At 48.1% G+C, this 20,575-nt stretch overlaps 1 protein-coding gene across 4 annotated transcripts; it reads right to left on the bottom strand.

Moving 5' to 3' along the window:
- Positions 1-1,316: 1,316 nt before the first annotated feature.
- ZSCAN22 (zinc finger and SCAN domain containing 22) lies at positions 1,317-14,997 on the bottom strand. 4 transcript variants are annotated; one of them, XM_081807797.1, is made up of 4 exons: positions 14,866-14,997; positions 14,012-14,202; positions 10,004-10,509; positions 1,317-7,276 (listed from the first exon to the last, which is right to left on the bottom strand). In XM_081807797.1, the coding sequence occupies exons 3-4, from the start codon at positions 10,482-10,484 to the stop codon at positions 6,201-6,203; spliced, it is 1,557 nt and encodes a 518-aa protein (XP_081663923.1). In that variant the 5' UTR covers positions 10,485-10,509; positions 14,012-14,202; positions 14,866-14,997; the 3' UTR covers positions 1,317-6,200. The 4 variants fall into 4 exon arrangements, with proteins under 4 accessions (XP_081663923.1, XP_081663924.1, XP_081663925.1 ...); XM_081807798.1 differs by lacking the exon at positions 14,866-14,997 and adding an exon at positions 14,634-14,857; XM_081807799.1 differs by lacking the exon at positions 14,866-14,997 and having other exon boundaries at positions 10,004-10,532; positions 14,012-14,858.
- Between the last annotated feature and the right edge of the window lie 5,578 nt (positions 14,998-20,575).

Below are 20,575 nucleotides of genomic sequence, written 5' to 3'. Positions count from 1 at the left end.
CTTGATAAATTTTGTTTAAGGAATTTGCCTATTTCATCTGATTGGTCTGATTTACTGGTATAGAGTTGCTTACAACATTCCTTTATTCATTTAATGCCTACAGGGTCTGTAGTGATGTCACCTCTTTCATGCTTGACATTGTGTCCATTCTACCCCCCTCCCCACCCACTTCTTCCCCTCTGTCAGTCTAGCTAGGGGTTTATCAATAAAGAATTAACTTTTGGATTTGTTCATTTTTTTTCTATGGTCTCTTTTCTACTTTATGGATCTCTACTTGTATCATTATTATTATCTTCCTTCTACTTCTGAATTAATTTGTTCTTCTTCACTTTCTTCAGGAAACACAGATCATTGATTTCTTGGGGGTAAACATCAGTAACAGCTCATTATTAGGCTTAAAAACAAGTTTGTATTAGTTTAAATAACAGGAAATTACTTCTTTGTGGATAAAAAATAATTGGCAATATTTAAATACTGGCAACTTCATCAATTATATCCAGTTGGTAGGTGGTGTTTAGTTCTTCTGTATCCTGATTTCCTATCTACTTGTTTTGTTGATTTTAGAAAGAGGAGTGTAGAAGTCTCCAATTATAATTATGAATTTATTATTTTCTTCCAGTTCTGTTAGTTTTTGCTTCCTATATTTCAGGGCTTTGTTGGTAGATGCATACATATTTAGAATTGTTATTTCTTGGTGGATTGACCTTTATCATTATGTAATGTCCCTCTTTATCCCTGGTAATTTTCCTTGTTCTGAAGTCTACTTGGTATGATATTAAAATAGTCACTCTAGCATTCTTTGGTTAATTTTTGTATTATATATCTTTCTCCACCCTTTTATTTTTTCAATTTTTTTGTGTATAGTTGACATGTTACATTAGTTTCAGGTGTACAACAATGATTTGACAAGTTTATACATTATGCTCTGCTCACAAGTATAGCTACCATCTGTCACCACACAACACTGTTACAATGTCATTGACTATATTCCTTATGCTGTGCCTTTTATTCCTGTGACTTACTCATTCCATAACTGGAAGACTGCATCTCGCATTCCCCTTTAAAACTTACCTATATCATTGTAAAGTGGGTTTATTTTTTAAGAAAATTCATTCTGCAAAACTCTTTTAATTGGTGTGTTTAGATCATTTACATGTAATATAATTACTGATATATTTGGATTTGGGTCCACCTTTTGCTTTTATTTTCTTTGTTCCTTCTGTTATCCCTCTGTTTCCCTTTACCTGCCTTCTTTTGGGTTAAATATTTTCTAGAGCTCTGTTTTATTTTATTTAAAAAAGATTTTATTTGACAGAGAGAGAGAGAGAGATCAAGAGCATCAGTGGGGAGGGGGGGGATGTTGCAGAGGGAGAGGGAGAAGCAGGCTCCCAGCTGAGCAGGGAGACAAACATGGGGCTGGATCCCAGGACCCTGGGATCATGACCTGAGCCAAAGCAGATGCTCAACCGACTGAGCCACCAGGTGCCCCTTATTTTATTTTTAAAAATATTTTATTTATTTATTTGAGAGAGAGAGTGAGAGAACACAAGCAGGGGGAGCGGCAGAGGCAGAGGGAGAAGCAGGCTCCCCACTGAGCAGGGAGCCCAATGTGGGGCTCAATCCCAGTACCCTGGGATCATGACTTGAGCTGAAGGCAGACGCTTAACCAACTAAGCCACTCAGGCGCCCCTAGAACTCCATTTTAATTCATGTATTGGGTTTATCTGTTTGTATAGTGTGTGTGTGTGTGTGTGTGTGTGTGACATTTCTCTAAGGATTAAGATATGCATACCTCACTCTTCATAGTCTACATAGAATTAATATTATACCACTTAAAGTGAAATGTAGAAACCTTATCACTGATAGGTCTCTTTACTCTCCCCCTCTAATTTCTTTTTTAAATTTTGTACACTAATGGTTCTTCTTTGAGATATAATGTATATGCATTAAAATATACAAATCTCAAATATATTACTGAATGAATTTTGATACTCTCTCCTCTTTATGTTGTAGTCATATATACTACATCAACATACATTGAAAACTCTACAAATGTTATAAATCTTGTTTTCAAGTCATGTATACCTTTTTTTTTTAACACTCATGTATATCTTAAAGATCAAATATTTGCAATGTGTTACTCTTTCTTCATTACCAAAGTTCCAATTTTCCTTCTGCTATCACTTCCCTTCTATCAAAACAACCCTTTTAGCCTGCTGGCAAGATTGTTAGTTTTGCATCATTTGAAAATGTTTTTATTTTGCTCCCCTTCTTGATGTGTATTTTCATTGGATATAGAATTTTGGATTGACAGGGTTTTTTTCCAGCACTTTAAATATGTTGTTTCTCTGCCTTCTGGGTTTCACTATTTCTGACAAGAAACCCATAATCTTTTGCATTGATCTTTATAGGATGCATAGTTTTTCACAGACTGTTTTCAAAATTTTAAAATTTGTTTTGTTTTCAGCAGTTCAATTATGATGTGTCTAGGCATGAATTTGAGATTATGCTGTTTTGGGTTCACTGAGCTTTCTGAACCTGTAAATTGAGACCTTTTGCCAAATTTGGTAAGTTTCCAGTAATTATTTCTTCAAATATTCTCTCTGCTATTATTATAAAGAATGTGGTAGCATTTCCAACTACATGTAAGGTCTTATCAGTTTCTGTGATTCTGTTCCCTAATAAGGATGTCATGAGTTGTCTGGTTCCAAACTATCACATCTTCCTAGTGCATTGTTCCTTTTTATTTTTTTTTATTTTTTAAAGATTTTATTTATTTATTTGACAGAGACACAGTGAGAGAGGGAACACAAGCAGGGGGAGCGGGAGAGGGAGAAGCAGGCTTCCAGCTGATTAGGGAGCCCAATGCGGGGCTCAATCCCAGGACCCTGGGATCATGACCTGAGCCGAAGGCAGACGCTTAACGACTGAGCCACCCAGGCGCCCCTCATTGTTCCTTTTTACAAAAAAACAAAACAAAACATAGTGATCCTATGACCCTAATAATGCTTTTCCTTGTTAACATCTATTTTGTTGAAATAATATAGCTCTGTTGTCTTTCTTCAGATTCATGTCTGTCTTATATATCCTTTGTTATTCCTTTACCCTCAACTTTCCCATTTTAGATGTGTTTCTTCTAAAGAACATATGTCTGGATTTGAAGGAAATCCAATGTTAGTATTTGTCTTACTTAGTTTGTTGAATATAGTTGTGCTTATTGAAATTGCTGACATATTTGGATAGGCTTTCAAATCTCAGTGCTTCCAGTATAAACTTGGCCACGTCCCTTCCTCTATAAAATGGGGATGGTCATTCTGCCCTCAGAGTGTTGTGAGATGATGTACATAAATTATTTGGCAGACTGAACAACACATGTAGATCCTTTTTTTTTTTTTTTACACATGTAGATCCTTAATATAGATTCCTTTCCCCCCTGACTTCCTCTCCCTTTAGACAAACATGGGAAAACACGTATCTCATGACAAAATGGGTGCTGGAGATGCTCAGAGCACCAGGGGGTGGAGATTCAGCTCTTCAGTGCCAAAGACCAGGAAAGTGGGGGCAGAAAGAGGTGGAGATGGATACTACAAGCCTGTGGCCAGGCCCTGGGTTGGGTGTTACACAAGGCAGGTCATCTAATCCCTGCTTTACAGATGAGGTCACTGAGGTTCAGGGAAGTCACTTATCCGAGGTCCCAAAAGCAGCCTGGGGAGGAGTGGGGCTCTGCAGACTGACTTTAGGCCTACATCTTTTCCCCTGCCTGCAGGCTTGTTGGAGGCCTGCGTGATCATTTCACTAGGAACGTGTATCTCTCATCTCTGAGCTTTTCCCTATGTCTGTCAACTTTCTCTGAGTCTCTCAGCCCTGGTCTCACTATGAGTGGCTGTCTGCCTGTGTGCTTATGTATCTGGGACTTTGTCAGAGATATTGACACAAGATCTCTGTTCCCCTGGGTCTCAACCTTCCTCTTCTGAACCTCACTCCTTGGTCTGTGTGACTCTGTTTACTTGTGACACAGAGGGAATGAGTTCAAGACACAGGGAGAAACACAGAGATGGTGACAATGAACAGTACAAAACAGTATGGTAGGTCAGATGGTTAACATGTGATGGGATCATCAGAGAAAGAGAGGAAGACTGACACCCTGATAGTTAAAAACAGAGGCTGTGACATCCAGTTACAGACATGGACCCTGAAAGAGGGCCAGGGATACAGAACTGTGAGAGAAGGTCAGAGAGAGCACTGACAGCATGCTGGCAACCACTGAGTCCAGGGGGATTCTGGGGTGATAGAAAGGGCAGACTCAAGATGGTAACATTTTATTGAGGCCACTGTAGGCCAGGCTTGTCTGAGTGCTGGGGCTCTGGGAAAATCAGATTGTTCTTGCCCTGCTGGGTGTTGGGGAGACAGCAATATAGACCTATATCAGGTTGCAGGGTGGAGCATGGTGACTGCCTCCAGGAAGGCACCAGTCACAGTATATTCATTCAACAGACACTGGTCAGAGCCTTTTGCATCCTGTGCTATGGATATTTAGAATAAAACACGGCCCCTGCTCTTGGAAGCTCACAGTGTCTTTGGGAAACAGACTGCAAGCTCTGCAAGGAGTAAATACGACATGGTAGGAAGTTAAAGAGAAGTTAAGGAGGTGCTCTGGAAGCAGAGAAGGCAAGCTGAAGTCTGCTCAAGGAAGTAGGGGAGGCGGGCACCTGGGTGGCTCAGATCGTTAAGCGTCTGCCTTCAGCTCAGGTCATGATCCCGGGGTCCTGGGATCGAGTCCCGCATCGGGCTCCCTGCTCTGCGGGGAGCCTGCTTCTCCCTCTCCCTCTGCCTTTCTCCCTGCTCATGCTCTCTCTCTCCCTCTCTGTATCTCTGTGTCTCAAGTGAATAAATAAAATCTTAAAAAAAAAAAAAAAGGAAGTAGGGGAGGCTTTGTTAGGGAGGGATATGTGAAACATGTGGGAGGAAAGAGGAGAGGAGGTTTCCAGGCACAGGTACAGAGGCACATAGGTGGGAAAAATATGGCTTCTTCAGGAACCACAAGTAGTTCCACATGGCTGGTGTGTGGAAGGTGGGGCTACTACAGTAGGAGATGAGGCTGGGGCCAGGTCACAAATGATCCTGAATGGCAGGTGAAGGAGTTTGACATATATCCCACAGGGCAGTACTTTGAAACCATTTTTCACATCACTGCACCCACAGAAAAAATAACAATATTCACACGCACATACAAGGGTACCTGGAGAGGTTATTTGGGGCCAAGACTTATGTCTTGGCATAGTTGTAACCCATTCAGGAAGCTTTGCCGCAGAAGGTGATGCACTGGAGAGCTTTCCACTATGGGGTGACACAATCAGGTTTGGATTGCAGGAGAGCCCTCTGGAGGCTGGTGTGGAGAATGAAACAGTGGGGGAGGTCAGGGAAAGAATGGAGGCAGGGGACCCCAGCTAGAATCCAGATGAGAGGTGATGAGGGCTCAAAGAAGGTGAGAATGGTAAAGACAGATTAGAGGTGAGTTTTTGATAAAACCAACAGGGCTGATGGCTGGTGCGATGTAGGAGAAGGCAAGGAGAAACAGATGATGCGCAAGCATCATGCCACACCCTTGATTAGGGAGAATGTGAGAGAGACTGAGGGCCTGGAGAAGGTCTCATAGAAGAGGCAGCCTCACAGGTTGGCCTTGGAGTTAGACAAGAATAGATGGAGCGAAAGAGTAGGTGTGAAGGCACAGAGGTGGGCATGGGCTGGCATCCCTCCTGGGCTAAGCGGGAGAGGAAAAGGCAAGGAGAGCAGCTACAGGGGAACATGAAGCTGAAGCCTTTCTGTCCAGAGCATCTTGGGACCACTGAGTCCCAACAGAAACTTCACCCCAATTGACCTGACTCTGAAGACCAATCCAAGTCCTCAGCTCAGCTGTCCTTTCTCTGAGATGGGCCTGAGTGGGGTATGGAGAGAAGCAGGATTCTTCTGGAAGCTTCTCCAGCTAGCCTGAATAGCTTTGGGTTCATCAGGTGCCTCCATCTGGGTCTCTAAGTGCAGAATTGTTCCCAGACAGCCCCAGAGTCTGCCCTGAAGCACCTTATCACTTTAGGGTACTATCAATCACCTACCCTGATCTTTGTTCTTTTGGAACTTAGAGTTTCTCTTAGATGTTGAGCCTCTGAGCGGAAGTTGTTCTGTGTCCCAAGGGCTTTCTTTGGTTACTGCAGTACTGTAATGTGGATCCTCAGGTGAACCATGAGGGCTGAGCTGCGGCTAAAGGCCTTCCCACAGTCACTGCACTTGTATGGCTTCTCTCCTGTGTGGATCCTCTGGTGCTCAATGAGGGAGGAGCTCTGTGCAAAGGCTTTCGGACAAATCTTACATTGATATGGCTTCTCTCCGGAGTGGATTCTCAGGTGGCGGATTAGAGCTGAGCAGTCACTGAAGGCTCTCCCACAAGCATCACACTTGTAGGGCTTCTCCCCAGTGTGGATGCGCTGGTGCTGAGTCAGGTGGGTGCTCTGGCTGAAGGCCTTCCCACACTCATCACACTCATAGGGCCTCTCCCCTGTGTGCACCCGCTGGTGTTGAGTGAGATGGGTACTGCGGCTGAATGTTTTGCCACATTCCCCGCACTTGTAGGGTTTTTCTCCAGTGTGGATCCTCTGGTGCTGAGTTAGGTGGGTGACCCGGCTGAAGGCCTTCCCACACTCTTTACACTCATGGGGCTTTGCCCCCGTATGGATGACTTGATGCTGGGCCAAGTGAGTGCTCCGGCTGAAGGCTTTCCCACACTCACTACAGGTGTAGGGTGTCTTCCGAGAATGGCTCTTCTGGTGTGTCTCGAGGGCTGAGGGGCTCTGGAATGTTTTCCCACATTCACTACACTTGGAAGACTTCCTCCCTGAGTAAATGCATGGAGGCTCTGTCCTATCACCATCCACTGGATCAAATTTCTCTTCTGGTGTCTTCTCTTGTGAGGTGAAATTTGGCCACACGTTGGGACTATTCCCCAAGACACCAAATTCACAGCTGGGCTGGTCGGTGGGAACATCCTTGTGAGGCTCTGAAGTTTTCCTGAAATCCATCTCTTGGGGGACAGACTTTGTCCAGGCTTCCTCCGAGAGTCCTGCCTGCCTCTCTGAGCTGCCCTCAGGTTCACAAGCACCACCAAAAGTGGGTCCCTGGGAAATACCTCTCATGAGGGTTTCAGTAGCCCTGTCTAATGGCTCTGACTCTTTCAAATCACTCTGCTTGCAGCTTGGCTCTGACAGCTTGGCTCCCGGGTCCCATCCTGAAATAATCCAAACCACAGCATCACCACTCTTTCCACACAGGGCTCCCCCCACTTGGCCTGGGTCCTGGTCTCATTCTGTAAGGGAAGACATAGCCACTCCTGACATTTGGCCCCATTTCCAAAGGAAAGTTTCTCATTTGTTGTCCTGGATGACAAAAGGGCATAGGGCTGTCCTCCCACACCATTGAAAACTGGATCACAGGTTTCAACCCTCCCCCTCCCCAAACTCTCCATTCTTCAAGGCTGCTGATTTTGGCCCAAGTGTCAGAAGGAAGACCCCGAGGTTGAACTGAACTGAAACACTGAGAGTGAGAGCAAGTAAGCACGCACAGGGGTTTGTCCTTGCCAAGTGCCTGCGTACTCACTCCCCCTGGGCAGGCTCCAGCTCTCGGTGCCTTCCCCCTGGACCTAGACAGCCTACTGAGCATTTTCTGCAGGTGCTCAGTAAATACTGGCTGAATGAGGGAATCAATTCTAGATGCTGACAACTGTGCAATTTTCTACAGTAGACTCTACCTTGAGCCCTAAGTAGACAACTGCTGCTGAGGGTGAGTGGGTGACACGCCTACCTGGCCTCCCTAAGACCCCGGGAGGCCTGAGGCCCACTCTTTCTAAATGGCTGTGAAGGCAGAGTGTGGTTAAAAGGTAGCTAGAGACTGGGTTGTGTCTGAGGTAGCAGTGTGCCTGAACTGACCTTTGAACTGAACTGACCCTTGATGGGTGCACAGGGCACCTGGGGACACTTAAGAGCATCCTGTACTGGACAGATTCCAGGAAGAGATGGGGACAGGCAAACAGCTGCTGCTTGAGTCCACAGTGGGGCCCCAGCTCTGCCACTAGCCAGCTCCAGGGCCTTGGGCAATCTAGCCTTTGTCTGCACCTGCTTCCCCACCTGTACGAGAGGGACACTATACTGCTCGTCTTCCAGGGCTGCTGGTCATTCTTAGGCTCTTGTTACGTGCTAGTCTCCAAGTACAGTTGGTCATTTCCATGTCTCATTTCAGCTTCAATCCGCTCTCACAAGGACATACTGCAACTACTGCACCTCACACAAGGAAACTGAGGCCCAGCTGAAGGAAGGTCTTGAGTAACTAACTGGTACAAGATCACACAGTTGGTTAGTGGACAAGTTGAGATTTCAGCTGTAGATTTCAGCTTTCCTCCTCTAAGCCCAGAGATGTCCTCCTAACTCCCCAGCTTCCCCAGCCACATGCTTGGTCCCACATCCCCCTTTCTTCCTCTATTCTAGAAACATCGCACAACCTGCTCTTCCCAGAATGCAATGGTCCATATCATACCACTGGGCCTTCACCCCCACCATTCCCTCTGCCTGGACTGCTAGCTCCTTCTCCTTGTCTCAGTGCCATATTGCCTTTTCTCTGAAAACCTCGACCTTGCAGGAGGATGGGGGCACTGCCCCCTCTCCCTGTCCCTGTGACCTCTGCCTGGGCATAGCTGATGAGGCCAAGGGAAGGCACATGACCAACCTCTCCAGAAAGGTCTGTTTCTCAAGGAGCTAAAAAATCATCCTAACAGCCACAGTTTCCACTGTGTTTAATCCGTGCCAGGCACTGACATTGAGGAAGGCATATGACTGCAATTCCTATTTTATTGACAGGGAAACAGAGGCACAAGAAAGTCACAGGAAGAAGAGGAACAGTGGTTGGATCTACCAAGCCTTAATCATATTTCTGTTCCACCTACCCACAGCACGTCTCCTCCCTGGTCCTGGCATACACACACTATCTGCCACTATCAAGCCAGGCCGGGCCAGGCCAGGCCCTTCCGGGAGGAGCCTTCACTCCCTGCTCTCGACTGTCCTAGGGCTGCATCCTCCCTGCATCCTATAGGACCTCCCTGGGCTGGGACATTTGTGTGGGTCCCCCAGAGCCACAGTGCTGACTCTGGCTAAGGGCAGGTCTGACTCACCCAGATCCTATAGGGCCAGCAGACGGAGGATTCAGAGGGGACACATGGAGACACCTGGCATTTCTGTCACCCCCACCCCCACAGGCTTCCAGCCCATAGCAGCCTGGTTTTCCTTGCTCATGTTAGTCCCTGGGATCTGGTCAACCATAAGACAAGCACAAGACCCCAACCAGTTCAGTGGGCCTCAGCCCAGGAACCTTTTACTGTTCTCCCCTGGGGTTTCTACACTGATAAGACATAAGCCTGGGTTGCTGAGCCAATTTTGTCTCTAATGAGGATAGAAGCTCCTTAAGAGTAAAGCTAGGTGCGCCTGGGTGGCTCAGTTGGTTAAGTGTCTGCCTTCGGCTTGGGTCATGATCTCAGGGCCCTAGGACTGAGTCCCCCAACAGGCTACCTGCTCAGTGGTGAATCTGCTTCTCCCTCTTCCCCTCCCCCTCCCCCCCACACCCGCTTCTGTGCACTCTCTCTCAAAAAAAAAAAAAAAAAGAGCAAAGCTAATGGAGGAAAACCCAACTGAGAACTGAGAAACAGAATGAGAAAAAAAGAGTCCTGATACCATCAACTAAGCTCCTGATATAGCCACAAAGCCTCCCTACTTTGCTTCAGTCAGTTTGACCTGGGTCTTTGGTCATTAGCAATCAAAACATATCTGCTTTGTACATTGTGTGAAAGTTTGGGTACAAAGGTGACAAGTACATGTGTGAGCAACCCCAAGCCCAAACCCTGCACTCCCACATTCCAGTCCAGGCTCTGCCCACAGTGTGCTGTGAACAGTTACCAGTTGCTCCCCCTCACCTCTCTGGTCGAGTGCCCGAGTCAGACCTTCCACCAGCATGGCAGCCTCCTCACCACTCTTGGGGAACTGGGCACCCACCCAAGACTGGATCTTGGGGGGCAGCGCACCCAGGAACTGCTCCAGCACCAGCAGCTCCAGCATCTGCTCCTTGGAGTGCGCCTCGGGCCGCAGCCACTGGCGACACAGCTCCCGGAGCCGGGCCAGGGCCTCATGTGGGTTGGAAGCCTCCTGGTAGCAGAAGCGCCGGAAACGAAGACGTGCAGCCTCAGGGTGGGCAGTGTGGCCAGAGCTAGATTCCTGGATCTCAGAGAGGCTGGCCTCCTCATCCTCCACCTTCACGCGTAGAAAGCCATCCCGTTCCCAGGGCACTGGGCTCAGAGGGCTCTTGGGGATGGCCATCAAGGAGCAGTACAAAGTGAGGCACAGGATGGCTGGAGTGTTGGAACTGGGTCTGCAGGAATGCCAGAACTTTGTCATCATGTGGAACTTGGGACTCTGCTCATACCTGTAGAGCAGGGCAGATGCAGACTTGGGGCCTGTGAGATGTAACTCATTCTCACAGGACACAGATGCTCAAAATAATCAGGTGCTAAGCACCATTATAAACGTTTGCATACAGTAACTCATTTAAAACTCACAAAAACTCAGGAGGTAGGAACTTCCTTTCCATTTTACAGATATGAAAACAGATACGGAGGAGGAGAAGATTTGCCCAAAGTTTCCCAGATACTGAAGGGATGGGGAGTTGCTGAGCTACAAAACCAAGGCAGCCTCAGCCCATGGCCAGTCTGCTTACAGTGTTCCCCCCACACAGAACCAGGTCTCCCTCCTATCTCACACACACTCCCCAGGTAGCTACATGGTCATTCCCTCACTTTATTTGCTAATTATTTTGTAGCTTCTGAGATGGATACTTATATAATTGATGTTCAGCCTTTCTTTCTTTCCTCTTTTCTAATACATGTCCTTAAGGCTCTAAATTTCCTTCTAAACACAGCTTTTGCTGCACACCCACAAGTTTGATGCTGCATCTTCATTATCATTTAATGAGTTCAAAATATTTTCTAAATTCTGTTGTGATTTATTCCTGATCCATGGGTTTTTTAGAAATCTGCTCTTTCATTTCCAAATAACTGGGGTTTTCTAGTTGTCTTTTTATTGTTGATTTCCAGATTAAGACTGTTGTACTCAGAAAATGTGCTTTAGTCAATTTTAATCCTTTCAAATTTGCTGAGACTTGGTTTGTGACCCAGGGTACAGTTAATTTTGGTCAGTATTTTGCATAAACTTAAAAATAATGCAAAAAAATTAATAACAGAAGTACCATATAATCCAGCAATTCTATTTCTGGGCATTTATTTGAAGAAAATAAAAACACTAACACTAGGGGCGCCTGGGTGGCTCAGTCATTAAGCATCTGCCTTTGGCTCAGGTCATGATCCCAGGGTCCTGGGATCAAGCCCCGCATCGGGCTCCCTGCTCAGCGGGAAGCCTGCTTCTCCCTCTCCCACTCCCCCTGCTTGTGTTCCCTCTCTCACTGTGTCTCTCTCTGTCTAATAAATAAATAAATCTTTAAAAACAACAACAACAACAAAAATACTAACACTAAAGTGAAAAGATATATTCATCCCTATATTCATTGCAGCATTATTTATAATAGCCAAGATATGGAAGCAACCTAACTGTCCGTCAATAGATGAATGGATAAAGAAAATGTGGCACATATATATATAGGAATATTACTCAGCCATAAAAAAGAATAAAATCTTGGGGCGCCTGGGTGGCTCAGTCGTTAAGCATCTGCCTTCGGCTCAGGTCATGATCCCAGGACCCTGGGATCGAGCCCCACATCGGGCTCTCTGCTCGTCGGGAAGCCTGCTTCTCCCTCTCCCACCCCCCTGCTTGTGTTCCCTCTCTCGCTGTGTCCCTCTCTGTCAAATAAATAAAATCTTAAAAAATAAATAAATAAATAAAAAGAAGCTACACTTGATTAAAAAAAAAAAAAGAATAAAATCTTGCCATTTATGACAACGTGGATGGACCCTGAGGGTATTATGCTAAGTGAAATAAGTAAGACAAAGACAGATACCATTTCATTTCACTTAAATGTGGAATCTAAAAAACAAATGGACATACAAAACAAAACTAGATTCATAGATACAGAGAACAGACTGACGGCTGCCAGAGGAGAAGGGGGTTTGGGACTGGGTGAAAGGGATTAAGAGGTACAAACTTCCAGTTATAAAATAAATAGGTTATGGGGATGTAATGTATAACACACAGAATATAGATAAAGATATTGTATTAACTTTGTATGGTAAGAAATGGTAACTAGACTTATTGTGATCATTTTGTACTGTATATAACTGTTGAAAGACTATGTTGTACAGCTGAAACCAATATAATATTGTATGTTAACTATACTTCAGGGGCGCCTGGGTGGCTCAGCTGGTTAAGCGACTGCCTTCGGCTCAGGTCATGATCCTGGAGTCCCGGGATTGAGTCCCTCATCGGGCTCCCTGCTCAGCAGGGAGCCCGCTTCTCCCTCTGACCCTCCTTCCTCTCATGCTCTAGGTCTCTCATTCTCTCTCTCTCAGATAAATAAATAAAATCTTTAAAAAAAAAAAACCAAAAAACTATACTTCAATTAAAAAAAATGCAAAGCCTTCCTGGATAAATGATGAAAGATAAAGTAGATAAACAACTTCATCAAAATTAAAAACTTTCATGATTTGAAGGATACCATCAAGAAAGCAAAAAGGCAACCCATAACATGGCAGGAAATATTTGCAAATTATGTATCTGATAAGGAACCCACATCTAAAGAACTCCATAATAAAAAGACAAATAATCCAGTTAAAGAATGGGCAAAGGTTTTGACTAAACATTTCTTAAAGAAGATATACAAATAGCCAATAGGCAACATGAAAAGATGCTCAACATCGTGGTTACCAGAGAAATGCAAATCAAACCCCCAATGATATACCACTTTACACCTGCTAAGAAGGTTAAAATAAAAAAGAGATAACAAATGTTGGTTGGCACTTGAGCCATGGCCCTGGGCACAGGGAGAAGCAAACATTAGTAAAATAAGACCCCAATCCTGAAACCTTTCAGTGGCAGCTGGCAACTTCTGGCAAAACTGTGTTCTAGCCCCTAACTCCACCATGAAGCTCACTTGGACCTCTTGTCACCTTGTCCTTGCCATTATCCCCAACCCCCATCTTTTCAGCCTTTGTCCCTGTTATTCTCGTGTTCTAAAATCTCTCTCTGCGGGCGCCTGGGTGGCTCAGATGGTTAAGCGTCTGCCTTCGGCTCGGGTCATGATCCCAGCGTCCTGGGATCGAGCCCCGCATTGGGCTCCCTGCTCCTTGGGAGCCTGCTTCTCCCTCTGCCTCTCTCTCTCTCTCTCTCTGTCTCTCATGAATAAATAAATAAAATCTTAAAAAATAAAAAAAATAAAATCTCTCTCTGCACCTAATTTCTCCCAGTCCTCCAAACTGCACGTTACCTGCCATTTTCTCCAAGAGCTGTGCAAGCACTTGGGAGCAAGCTAAATATCCTTCTGAGTGCCCTGCGTCTCTCTTTTCCCAGCTCTGGCTATAACCACACGTTGCCTCAGAGAGATTGGGCATGCTGGAGCGACAGTGCCCAGGGCACGGCCTATGTCAAGTGCACAGTAACAGGTGCTGAGCAAATGGAGGGACCAGGAAAGGCTGAGCACGGTCATCCACAGATGTGGGGAATCACTGCACAGGGAAGGGGGAGCAGGAATGGCAGGGATGACAATAAATGCAGCAAGATTCCAAGCTCTCTTTTATACCCCTGGAGCTCCTGTTCTGGAAAATCCCTGATGACAGTCTCTGAGACACACGTGCACGGACCTGCCTTAGCCCACCCCCGCTATGGGCTGACCTCACATCAGGTCAAGGCCCCCAGTCCACGGGTGTTTAACCAACCGAAGAGAGTGGTCCTTACGTGCAGCCGTCCTAATAACTGGCACCTACCTCAGAGGGTTGCTGTGAGGTTACCCAAGGCGATCCATGACAAACGTCCAGTACGGGCCCGGCACACCGCAAACACGTGGTGAACAACCAGTCTGTTGACTCCACAGCCTCCCGCCGGACTTCAGCACACAGAAGGTGCTGGGGGACATAGCCACAAACCCAGACGGGTGACCGCTGTCAAACAACGCCAGCTGCAGACGTGGCAAAGCACAAAGTCTCTATCACATACTTGGTAAACTCTGCAAATCACCCAAATTTCAGTAGGCCTGACAAAATCTTGGTCACGTAGTCAAACGCACACACCCTATCTCAGGCACAGTGTCAGCCATACCCCAAAATATACCCAGGCACACAACATTTCTCAGTGTCGCTCACAGCAACGCCATCACACGGCGAATTCCGACAGTCATTCATAATCTCCGAGCCGCCGTCTCAGCCAGTCAGTCAGACGGTAGAGGCTCGCGGTCACACCTCCAATCACACGACCGGCCACACCCCATCTCATTCATAACATCACACAACACCCCTCGGAAGCTCAAGCCACCGTCTTCGTCAGCCACACACCACAACGGGCTGTCAGCGAGAAACGCACACCCGCGAGGTGGCCGCCGCTGAAGCACACCCGCTCAGGCTGCATCCCAGTCAGCCGGTCCCACACTCGATCAGGGAGTTCTACACCCGGCTTGGGCGTCCGTCAGTCGGCCCTCCAGTCGCGCCGCTCGTGGTCAGCGCCTCAGTCCCCGTCGGAGGGTCGGGCCCGCACGCGTTGCACAGGCCGCCGCAGGCGCCGGCGGCTTCGGGGCCTGGAGCGTTCCTCTCCGGCCGCGAGCCCAGCGGACCGCGCCCAGACCCACCTGACCCGCGCGGCGCCGGCCACTTCCGGGAGCTCACTCGGAGGCGCCCGCTCGCCGGGACCACGACTCCCAGAATGCGCCACGCGGTCCAGCGGGCGCGCCCGCTCGCCGGGACCACAATTCCCAGAATGCGCCTTGCTGTCCAACGGGCGCGCGCGCGCTCGCCGGCACCACAGCGCTCAGGAGGTCTCGCGTCCCAAGCTCCACGGCTCGCACGCGGCCCTCCCGTCCTCCTGGGTTATAATCCGCAGAAGGCCCGGGATCCCCTCCTGCGCACCCTGGGGGCACGCCGGGAGTTGTAGTCTGGGCGGGCAGCGGGCAGAAGGCTGGCCCGCTGTGGGGTTGTGGTGGAGGTGAACGGAGAATTGGGCCGGGCGCTGTGCGGGAGGCGGAACCGTGCGTGGGGGCGTGCATCGTGTGTAGTGTGTGTTGCTTTTTGAGACTACATACAGGTGATTCCACCTGTTTGTCCTGTATGACTGTAGGTGCCCCGGAGGCTAGGCTGAGTGTTCATTCTCTGTGACCACGTGTGTGGGTAGTTTTGTGTGCGTAACTGTGTGTGTGTGTGACCTCTGTTAGTCGCCATATGTGATAATCCTGCAGCACTGTGTGGCTGTCACATTGTGTGATGGTGTCTGGTGGTGGTGCCCAGGAAGGCCTGGTACAGCAGGAAGGTCCCAGACTGGGTATGATTACTGTATGTTGCTGCAGTGACTGTGACTGTGATCTTGGATGTGATTGTGTGATAGTGTGGATGCCTGGATGTGTGACTGTATGTGAGAATATGTCCTCTGTGTGTGCATGTGGGTGTGTGAGAGTTTGAGCAGAAGACTCCAGCTGGGGGCCCAGGACAGGGAGGGTGGTGGCCCAGCCTGTGTGCGGGTGAGGCTTTGAGGTTGGCCTCGCTCATGCGTATTGACCCCAGCCTGTGGTCATGTCTCCTTCTGCTCATCAGACCTTTGCCTGCAGCCAGCCTTCCACAGGTACATCCTGAGCAGTAAGGGCCAGATGGGACACTGCAGTGAAGACGACAGGCACCGCCTGCCTCTATGGAGCTGATGTTATTGTTGGGAAGGCAGACAGTAATCAAAGAAACAAAAACTTGTTTCTTTCTTTTTTTTTTTAAAAGATTTTATTTGACAGAGAGAGACAGCGAGAGAGGGAACAAAAGCAGGGGGAGTGGGGGAGGGAGAAGCAGGCCTCCCGCAGAGTAGGGAGCCGGATGTGGGGCTCGATCCCAGGACCCTGGGATCACGACCCGAGCCGAAGGCAGACGCTTAACGACTGAGCCACCCAGGCGCCCCAAAAACTTGTTTCTGAGGAGTTGGCTTCTCAACTGATCCTGAATAGAGGGAAGGGACAGAGAATGTTTCGGTAGATGGAATGCAAATCCCAAGACCCCGAGGTGGGTACAGGCAAGGACGCCTAGCTGGAGTGGATTGAGGGAAGGAGACAGCAAAGGATAGGGACAGAATGGGGAGGCCCATGGGGGCAGATGGTGCAGGGCTTATGGGCCATGTGTGGACTTTGATGTCTACCCTGAGAGAGGTGGGCACCATGGGAAGCCTTTGGGCAGAGGACTGCGCTGTGACTTAGCTCTTTGTAGGATTCCTGTGGCTGTTACAGGGGAAGACTGTTGGGGTGAGGGTAGAGGCAGGGAGACGTAGGAGGTGAATGCTGCTGGAATCCCGGGGAGCAGGGTAGGTCAGATCAGGATGGTGGAGGTAGAGGTGTTGATAGGTGGTCAGATATAGGTCTGTTTTGAAGATGTAGCAGCCAGGGTTGATGGGTTGAAGTGCAGCATCCAAGGGGAGAGCAAGGCTGGCTCAGGAGCCTGAGAGTGTATTAGTTTGCTACAGCTGCCATAACTAAATACAACAGACTGAGGGGCTTAAACAATAGACATTTATTTTCTCACAGTTCTGGAAGCTGGAAGTTCAGGATCAAAGTGTTGGCAGGGTTGGTTTCTCCTGAGGCTTCTCTCCTTGGTTTGTAGATGGCCACGTTCTTGCTCTGTCCTCTCATGGCCTTTCCTTATTAGCATACCCCTGGTATCTCTCCCTCCCAGTCACTGGATTAGGGCCCCATATGACTTCATTTAATATTAGTTATCTCTTTAAAGGTCCTATCTCCAAATACAGTCACATTCTGGGACATACTGGGGGTTAGGTTAGGATGTTAACATGTGAATTTGGGCGGGACACAGTTCAGCCCATAATGGGATGAAGGCATTGTTATGAGTGTGGGGATATTTTCTGGGAGGCTTCTGAGGAGAGGGGAGAGAGGGCAACAGCCAGAGGAGACCCAGGTGCCAGGGAGTAACGATCCTGGATTGACAGTAGGTGTGGGGTGACCTGGAAGGTCGATGGAAGCTTTCCTCAGGGCCTTCCTCTCTGTCCAGATTGGGAGTCTGTGCTGTTAGAGCTGAGAGGAGTCCTGCCCTTTCTATGACCTGAGGCCAGGGCATCCTTGGTGCTTAGCACAGGTCAGAGTCCCAAGAAGAGTTGAATGAATGAATGGCAGACTGACAATGTTCCCTTGCTTGAAGCTGCTTAACTGGATTCCCACTTAATTTCCATACCCACCATGGCCCTTCCACTCCATACCCCAGACTTTCAGACACCTTTTATGCTTATTCTCTGATTATTGGACCAGTGCTCTAGGCCTCTGGGTTTTCCTGAATAGACTCTCCTCTCTTCCTCTCTGCCTCTGTCTCTTTCTCATCCTCTCCCCAGAATTCAAACCCCATCTTTTTCAGAGAGTATTCATTTTTTTAAAAAAGATTTTATTTATTTATTTGACAGACAGCGAGAGAGGGAACACAAGCAGGGGGAGTGGGAGTGGGAGAGGGAGAAGCAGGCTTCCTGCGGAGCAGGAAGCCCGATGCGGGGCTCGATCCCAGGACCCTGGGATCATGACCTGAGCCAAAGGCAGACGCTTAACCAACTGAGCCACCCAGGCGCCCCCAGAGAGTATTCATTTTAATTTGGCAGTTATATCAGTCAGTTATTGCTCTGTAATGGTTAGTTACAACAGTTCAGTGACTGACAGCAGTAAGCACTTACTTCTCTCCTGAGTCTAAGAATTGGCTAATCTGGTCTGGGCTTGGCTCCAGGCTGTAGGTTAGGTCCATTTCTGCTGCACTTGTCTTGTAGGGCTCATAGGGCAAATTTGCCTCATGGTGATGGCAGAGATGCCTGCAGGCTTGAGGCCTAGGCTCAGAACTAACATACTAGCAGTTCCACTCAGATTCTGTTGACCAAGGCAAGTCACATGGCCACACCCAAAGTCAAGGAAGAGGTATCCATGCTGCCTTTCGTGGAAGGAACAACATATATGACCAAGGGTATGTACACAAGGAGGAGTGAAAAATTGCTCTAGGAATTCCATCCACTTCATCAATCCTTTTGATTTTTTTTCTGTTTAGAAAGTCAACAAAGTTAACATTTATAATCTTGGTTTCTTTCAGTACAAGGAAGGTGACCACAGAGCATATTCAAAGACCTGCTGCAGTTCCTCATGGGGGTAATAATGGAGGTCATCAGAAAAGAGATTTCATGGGGTTCTGCCTTCAAAGACATTGACACTCCTGAGGCCTACTCAGGGAACCAGAACAGAGATCCTACTGAGGATCCTTTTTCAGGCAAGAAGATTTTAAGCAAAGGTCATTCCCCAACATGGAAACTCCTAGTGTGGGGGGAGGTTATAGGCAGTAAAGTTGTGAGGAGTGTCAGGATGCCTTCCAGCCCTATAAAACAAGAGAGTATTGCTGTGGAAAGGAAACCACACATGTTGGTTGCACATGGAGGAAGCTCTGAGCAGGTTCCAGAGCCAGCTGTGTTGTAGGCAGCCTGTGTGGACAGGAAACCCTGCAGGTGCGCCTTGTGTGGTAAGAGTTTCAAGCAGCACTCGGCCCTCTCGGTGCATGAGAGGACTCACGCTGGGGAAAAGCCCTATCCATGTAGCACCTGTGGGAAAGTCTTTCGGTGCCAGTCTAACCTCATTGATCCCCAGAGGATCCATACTGAAGCCCAACCCCATGAATGCCGTGAGTGTAGAGAAGTCTTCCTTTTCTGGTATAGTATACTAAAAAGTACACCAGAGGCCCCACACCGGGGGGAAGTGGTACAAAGGCAGGTAGTGTGGCAAAGCCTTCCCAGGGAGCTCAGACCTGCAGAAGCACAACATTCACACAGGGGAGAAGCCCTACCAGTGTGGGGATCCCGGGAAAGCCTGCAGCTGGAGCTCACCCTGATCCACCATCAGAGGACACACAGCGGCGAGAAGCCATGTGAGCGCACTAAGTGTGGCAAGGCCTTTGGGCAGAGTTCCACGCTCACTGAGCATCACAAAATCCACACAGATGAGCAGTCCTGAGAGTACCTGGACTGCAGCAAAGCCTTCAAGGGCACTGCAGACTTTAGCCAGCACCAGTGGATCCACACGGGGGGAGGCCCTACACGTGCAGTGAGTGTGACAAGGCCTTCTGCTACAGTTCATACCTACTCCTGCACCGGAAGCTCCACACCGGGGAATAGCCCTCGTGGCCACGCTCTCTCCACGCCCCATGTTACGCCCATCGTCCTGAAGGCCTGAGGCATCTCATCTCCCTCATCTCACACCTCATAGACTCCCACTGCTTCCCTCCCTGTTGCCAGAGTTTGCCCCTTTACCTGGTCGTCTTTCCATACTCCTTCCCCTTTAAAAATTAACTCTTCTCTTTTTATTTATTTATTTATAAGATTTTATTTATTTATTTGACAGAGAGAGACACAGCGAAAGAGGGAACACAAGCAGGAGGAGTGGGAGAGGGAGAAGCGGGCCTCCCGCCGAGCAGGGAGCCTGATGTGGGGCTCGATCCCAGGACCCTGGGACCATGACCTGAGCCGAAGGCAGACGCTTAACGGCTGAGCCACCCAGGGGCCCCAACTCTTTTCTTTTTAAGCTATAGTTCACATACCTTAAGTTCACCCTTCTAAAGTGTACAGTTCACTTTTTATTATATTCACAAGGTTATGCAAAGATCACCACCGTCTAATTCCAGAAGGTTTTCATCACTCCAAAAACAAACCCCATAACCATGAGCAGTCACTCCCTACTCCCCTTGCCCCCAGCCTCTGACAACCATTAATCTGCCTTCTGCCCCCAAGGATTTGCCTGCTCTTATATTTTGTGTAAATGGCCCCTTTGCGTTTTCTGACCACTGGTAGACACACCACAGGGGTCCTAATCCAAGGAATCCTTTGCTTTTCCCCCTCAAGACCCATCTTACCTGTCAAGCACTGAACTGGGCTTTGGCCTGTGGGTGGCGCTGGTTGCCCTCATCTCCTTGGGTCTTCTTGGCCTCTCCTTGTGGTTTTCTGCCTTTTGTTGTCAAAGGAACGACCCCAAGATGCTCACCCCCAATAATCCTAACAGACCACATCTTTATTGGGCCCCTTTTGTGCACCAGGCACTCTGGGCAGTGTCAGTTAGTCCCGTGTCCCAACTCTGCTGTGACCATCTCTTCTGCACCACTGAAGGCTTTATCTCTGGTGGCTCCTGTTTTCCAGCTCCCAGCCCTGCCTTCTCTGTCCAGCCCAGCTTCACATCACTGCCTCCCTGCCTCCAAGCAGAACTTGCCTTTCTATCCACCTACCAGTGAAGGGGGCCCCACATTTTTCCTGGTTTCTATTTTATCACTTCTATGAACCATCATCCCTGTTTTTTC

The sequence above is a fragment of the Leptonychotes weddellii genome, chromosome 16, assembly GCF_054177405.1.
Source record: "Leptonychotes weddellii isolate Sample4059 chromosome 16, ASM5417740v2, whole genome shotgun sequence".
In the NCBI taxonomy this organism is placed as follows: domain Eukaryota; kingdom Metazoa; phylum Chordata; class Mammalia; order Carnivora; family Phocidae; genus Leptonychotes; species Leptonychotes weddellii.
Note: the sequence above shows the minus strand (reverse complement) of the source record. Positions and strands in the feature narration are given on the sequence as shown.